The sequence below is a fragment of the Salvelinus fontinalis genome, chromosome 3 (assembly GCF_029448725.1).
Source record: "Salvelinus fontinalis isolate EN_2023a chromosome 3, ASM2944872v1, whole genome shotgun sequence".
NCBI classification, from domain to species: Eukaryota; Metazoa; Chordata; class Actinopteri; order Salmoniformes; family Salmonidae; genus Salvelinus; species Salvelinus fontinalis.
In genome coordinates this window covers 64,063,275-64,070,065 of record NC_074667.1, presented here as the reverse complement: position 1 = coordinate 64,070,065, position 6,791 = coordinate 64,063,275, and the positions used below count along the sequence as shown (strand labels likewise).

Sequence of the window (6,791 nt, the reverse complement as noted above, 5' to 3'; positions counted from 1 at the left end):
ATGTAACTATATATGTGAGTGAGATGTGTCTGACTCTCCTACCATGGCCTGCTGTAACTATATATGTGAGTGAGATGTGTCTGACTCTCCTACCATGGCCTGCTGTAACTATATATGTGAGTGAGTTGTTAATAAAATTCCTGAACTAAGTGTTTTCATCGTTCTAGATTGCAGCCGGTAGCAACAAGAAGAAGCGCTGCGATGTGTGTTCAAGAAGAACAGGACGACACGGTACACATGCATCAAGTGCAAGAAATACATTGGCAACACACACACAGTAAAACTCTGTCCCTCATGTGGTGTTCCTTAATTTGTGTTCAATGGGGCTCATTTGTCATTTCCATAAAATACCATGTGTAAAATATGTCCTTCCAACATGTTCAGTTCAAAGCAGTAAACATTGATAGTAATGAAAACCTGGTTTCAATTATATTTGTTCAAGATAAACATGATTTATTTCACCCATGCCCTGATTATCATAGATTATTGTTTCCAAAAATCTTTTACATTTTTTTAATGAATAGTGTTTTCATTGATAAATGTGATCTAGCAGGTAAATGGAAAATATTTAAAAAAAAAGGTATGCTGTCTCTATTGCTTGTAATTGATATAAGTCAACATCTAAGTATGAAGTATTTTTTGATGTAAATTGTTATGGCTGTATTGTTTTAAAAACCCAATGATGTTGTGTGTCCATCAGACCCGTGAACATTGAGTAAATAACAAAGACAGTGAACACATCACTGGGATTAAATAATCAGACATGAAAACAGGTCTTTACATCATGTGGTCCATGTCCCCTGTTAAATGTACCGATCCCTTAAACTGATTTAACCATTTAAGAACGATGTCATTACTCAAAGGAAATGTACTACAATGTGAACTCCCAATCACACCACTATAAATCAGAAGTATAATTTGCATAAAAGGATTCCCACTGTAGAAGAATGCCATTGTCCTTAGGCACAGTAAAACTGTGTTTTATTACGCATCGGATTTACTATACTGTCCTCGAGTCTCAGAGTCAAGTTATAATCATTTTACAGATATATATATACTCAATCTCTGTAATACAAAATAGAATACCATTTTAATTAGATACATTTACTAAAATCGTTAATCTAAAACCAAAAAGATATTTCCCCCCCCCCCCCCCAACTATAGACATGATGAAAAACAGACGTTATAATCTACAGTTCTTTATTTATTTTATTTACTTCTGCAGAAAACATATACAGCAATCATGCTTTTTTTTCATATAACACCATCTAAAGACATTTATTATGGATTTTTTTTTACATATAATATTTTACATTAGAACTGCTAGAAATATATAAAACAAGATTATTTTGACTAGACAAGTGTATATATTATTTCATTAAATTATACTATTATCATTATTGCAATTTATTATTTTACATATCAGAAATACACCGTATGTGCTTTAGTTTCTGAGATTATCATATTATTGCAGAAAACACGTAGACGTACAGATCAGGTCATACGGACAAGTCACAGAGGCCACAGTTACACCTATAACACGGTGGAGTTGTACAACATCATTTAAGACAGAAAACTGCAGTATGGTAACTTTATACAAAAATGAATGGAACCCTTATTCATTCCACATTTTAGTTATATAATCTTTGCGGAGACTAAAATGACCAGATCCTTGTCATTTGTAGCTGCCATGGAAACAAACAAGTTGTATCCTTATAGAAATACAACTTTGATCATTTTGTGGAATTAATATATAATCAAACTAAATATATGTATACGTATACTGTATATATTCATCTATTTCTATATATATATATATTGCCAAACAACTTGATAATTCATATATTTCGTCTTTCAATGAAAGAAAAACAAGGTATATTTTCAGTAATAATATTGGCCTGCTGTTGGTTTCTGGTCAGGTTAGGCTGTAGTCCATCTATAAGGTTTCTCTCTCATGACGTTGAAACCTTGTACAGTCATTACAACAGACTATGGCTATTAACAGAGCCATATATTTAAACAGTAAGAATTTAAAATAATTGTTCTAATTCTACACATTAATTTTAGATAGCATTATTTAAATATTACCCATGTAATGTTAAAGGAGAGTTAACATGGCTGTTATAGAATATTGTAGTGTCATGTTAATGGGGTTCTAACATGGCTGTTATAGAATGTTGTAGTGTCATGTTAATGGGGTTCTAACATGGCTGTTATAGAATGTTGTAGTGTCATGTTAATGAGGTTCTAACATGGCTGTTATAGAATGTTGTAGTGTCATGTTAATGGGGTTCTAACATGGCTGTTATAAAATGTTGTAATGTCATGTTAATGAGGTTCTAACATGGCTGTTATAGAATATTGTAGTGTCATGTTAATGGGGTTCTAATATGGCTGTTATAGAATGTTGTAGTGTCATGTTAATAGGGTTCTAACATGGCTGTTATAGAATGTTGTAGTGTCATGTTAATGGGGTTCTAACATGGCTGTTATAGAATGTTGTAGTGTCATGTTAATGGGGTTCTAACATGGCTGTTATAGAATGTTGTAGTGTCATGTTAATGGGGTTCTAACATGGCTGTTATAGAATGTTGTAGTGTCATGTTAATGGGGTTCTAACATGGCTGTTATAGAATGTTGTAGTGTCATGTTAATGGGGTTCTAACATGGCTGTTATATGATGTTGTAGTGTCATGTTAATGGGGTTCTAACATGGCTGTTATAGAATGTTGTAGTGTCATGTTAATGGGGTTCTAACATGGCTGTTATAGAATGTTGTAGTGTCATGTTAATGGGGTTCTAACATGGCTGTTAAAGAATGTTGTAGTGTCATGTTAATGGGGTTCTAACATGGCTGTTATAGAATGTTGTAGTGTCATGTTAATGGGGTTCTAACATGGCTGTTATAGAATGTTGTAGTGTCATGTTAATGGGGTTCTAACATGGCTGTTAAAGAATGTTGTAGTGTCATGTTAATGGGGTTCTAACATGGCTGTTAAAGAATGTTGTAGTGTCATGTTAATGGGGTTCTAACATGGCTGTTAAAGAATGTTGTAGGGTCATGTTAATGGGGTTCTAACATGGCTGTTATAGAATGTTGTAGTGTCATGTTAATGGGGTTCTAACATGGCTGTTAAAGAATGTTGTAGTGTCATGTTAATGGGGTTCTAACATGGCTGTTAAAGAATGTTGTAGTGTCATGTTAATGGGGTTCTAACATGGCTGTTATAGAATGTTGTAGGGTCAAGTTAATGCTTCATATTGCAGAAACCTCATCTCTCTAAATACATGGCTCTGGCTTCGACTAGAATGACTGACTAACTGACTGACTGGTGGAAGGAAGGGAAGTCTTCTTTCACAACTCTCATCACGGTAGTTTCAGTAGATCATTTGGTCGCTTTTCACGGCTGTTCCTGAGGAGTTGGACACTAAATGTGGTAAACATGATTGCAGTAAAACAGTATATCTGGGTTATTAGGAGTAGTTAGACAATCACTGCTCAAATGCTGCGTCTGTGATAATAATGCTCGTTGTACCCTGTTCTCTGCAGTGAGGGGATATGAGGGACGCTTTTCGTTTCGGTTTGTAAATCTAGGCCGTGTCACATGTCGTTTGTATTTGTGCTAATCCCTTTTCACATGCGTATGATTTTGGTCCGTCTCACTCTTACATAGAAAACATCCTACCAGAGGATTCTAAAAACAAGTTATAGACACATACAAAGTTATTGTTCTTTAGAAAACAAAGATACAATTAGAACAGTCTCTCGTGCGTAACGGTAATCTGCGTTTTTTGTTTTGTAACAGGTACTTCAGTCATGTCATGCCAGATGGTTTGAGATCCATACTGGCCTTGTGCTTTTCAAAGGTTAATATACATGTGTGTGATAATATTATACAAAGATATGGACATTTGCCTTGCCGGTTGCACTTTCCCATAATGGTCATCGCTTATAGTTGGTCAATATACAATTCCACTATGCAGTTTTCATATTGAATTAATTTGCCGACTTTAATACATAGTTTTCTATGTATTTCTTTCCTACGGATTATAATGTATATCTTTGCTATTTATAATAAGGGCCATAGCAACATCTGAGGACACCGAGGTCCGAACCTCAATAATTATTTCAAATTAGATTTTTATTTGTTTAATTTTATTTATTTTTTAAACTCTTGTTTTGGGGGTCTGAAATTACAGTTTAGAATTAGAATAGTTCAATACCCGAGGTGACATTTTGAACCTTGGTTGTGTATCAGCAGGTTCTCTCTTGTTATGTGTCACTAACCATACTTCCATCCAAGGTTGTTATTCAAGTCAAGTCTTACCATGTAAAAAAAAAAAGAAATCATGACAGGATGTGATGTAAACAGGAAGTTTCAGTTTGTATAAATGCCGACAGATCATTTCTTCGTTCGACGTAGGTGGGATGTTTTTGTGTCTGTAAAATGTATTTTGTGAGAAATGGTGGTGGAAATTACGTTGATGCTAAAATATTGATTTAATAACCGTCATATTGAAATAAACTTGGGAGTCACGCGATGATATGGCGCGTGTGGTCCTCCCACTACGACTCGGGAAAGCGTGCAGTTTATTAGGCTGAATATTAAATAAATGATGATGAACTTCACAGGAAGTGCAAAAGTGATGATCGATGCTGGACTGCTGTTTGACAAATAACAAATATTCTCGCTCTTATCCATAATAACCTCATTGTGTAGATTAGCCTAACCGCACTGCATCCTGGGAGCTGTTGGTATTTGTATTTAACACAGCCATTTATTTTTGTGACAAAACTATTGGTAGAGTTGAAAATACAACGGAAACATTAGTTTTTTTTTAAATTCGGTACGTGAAAACTTAAACGAAAAAGGACATCTTATTAAGTGCACTATTCTATCACATGCTGATTTTTCATCCGTAACAAGTCCATTTGGTGGAAACACCAGTCCATTTGGTGGAAACACCAGTCCATTGGTGGAAACACCAGTCCATTGGTGGAAACACCAGTCCATTGGTGGAAACACCAGTCCATTGGTGGAAACACCAGTCCATTTGGTGGAAACACACCACTGGTGTGAAAATGTGCATATTTTCTTTATGTGGATTCTAGAGTATTCGCATGAAAATCTGTTGCCCAGTTTGATGGAAACCTACCTAGCGACAGTCACTCAATTAGCCCAATTCAGTTAAACCTTTTGAGATTGGTTAATTCGTGTAGTTAGTCTAACTAGTTATCTAAATGTGTAGTAATCATGGCTGAATTACTGACAGGGCATGCAGGGCACATTCCCAGGGGTCTTAACCTCCAGGGGCATGACCTCCAGGGGTCTTAACCTCCAGGGAAAATGACCTCCAGGGGCAATGACCTCCAGGGGGGCCTTGACCTCCAGGGGCTTGACCTCCAGGGGCTTGACCTCCAGGGGCTTGACCTCCAGGGGTCTTAACCTCCAGGGGCATGACCTCCAGGGGCTTGACCTCCAGGGGCTTGACCTCCAGGGGTCTTAACCTCCAGGGGCATGACCTCCAGGGGCTTGACCTCCAGGGCTTGACCTCCAGGGGTCTTAACCTCCAGGGGCATGACCTCCAGGGGCAATGACCTCCAGGGGCCTTAACCTCCAGGGGCCTTGACCTCCAGGGGCATTGACCTCCAGGGGTCTTGACCTCCAGGGGCAATGACCTCCAGGGGGGCCTTGATCTCCAGGGGCTTGACCTCCAGGGGCTTGACCTCCAGGGGCTTGACCTCCAGGGGTCTTAACCTCCAGGGGCATGACCTCCAGGGGCAATGACCTCCAGGGGTCTTAACCTCCAGGGGCATGACCTCCAGGGGCAATGACCTCCAGGGGCAATGACCTCCAGGGGCCTGACCTCCAGGGGCTTGACCTCCAGGGGCTTGACCTCCAGGGGCAATGACCTCCAGGGGGGCCTTGACCTCCAGGGGCTTGACCTCCAGGGGCTTGACCTCCAGGGGCCTTGACCTCCAGGGGCCTTGACCTCCAGGGGTTAATGACCTCCAGGGGTCTGGACCTCCAGGGGCCTTGACCTCCAGGGGCCTTGACCTCCAGGGGCCTTGATCTCCAGGGGTTCCCAATTGATTTTATTTGCTCACTCGCTCAGATACCATATTAACATGGCAAAATGTGTAGAATTGTTGGAAATTAGCTTTAAAACCGTAAAAATGTCTCTCCACCGCATGGCAAAATGTGTAGAATTGCAGGTCATTAATTAGCTGTAAAACTGCATAAAAATATATTCTGTAAAGCAAACTTATTTGTTGACCTTTGTTAATAAAATAGTTTTTTGCTGTCAGATACCTCTGTACGTATTCAATTATATTTTTTTATCCCGGTGCTGAGTTAATAAGAGTTAATGTGTCGCGGCTAATTGTATAGCTAACAGGCTATGTGTTTGTAGATCCACTGAGGTGAATGAAGCTCCAATAACCAATGTGATAACGGCTGAAGTCATTCCTAACGCCCCCCCCCCCCCCCCCCCCCCTTCCGGACACACTAAAACTCAGACCCTGGCTACGGCTCTGTTTACAATAACTAAATTTTTTATAGATTAATTAAGTCAATATCCTAAATTAGCACGTTAGTGTTGAATCACAGTGGGCCTCCAAATTTTAATTATAATTCAATTTATAGTAACTTTCTAGGTAACAATCTTAGAAAGACTAACATGTTTGCATATGAAACACAAAACTATCACAATAACAGCTGGTTGACTTTCTTATTTCTGTTGACAAACAAATTAAAATAAAAAATAAAATAAATAAAATAAAATAAAAA

General features: G+C 38.4%; 2 protein-coding genes across 2 annotated transcripts in view; both read right to left on the bottom strand.

The window, feature by feature from the left end:
- Positions 1–1,183: 1,183 nt before the first annotated feature.
- Positions 1,184–6,492, bottom strand: LOC129851334 (spidroin-2-like). Its single transcript, XM_055917801.1, has 2 exons — positions 5,617–6,492; positions 1,184–5,569 (listed from the first exon to the last, which is right to left on the bottom strand). The coding sequence occupies exons 1-2, from the start codon at positions 5,769–5,771 to the stop codon at positions 5,302–5,304; spliced, it is 423 nt and encodes a 140-aa protein (XP_055773776.1). The 5' UTR covers positions 5,772–6,492; the 3' UTR covers positions 1,184–5,301.
- LOC129851333 (sodium- and chloride-dependent GABA transporter 1-like) overlaps positions 1,184–6,791 on the bottom strand; it is a 37,553-nt gene continuing 31,945 nt past the window's right edge. The window contains exon 16 of the mRNA XM_055917800.1: positions 1,184–3,413. The gene's annotated coding sequence lies outside the window, so the exon portion shown is untranslated. The remainder of the gene's footprint in view (positions 3,414–6,791) is intronic.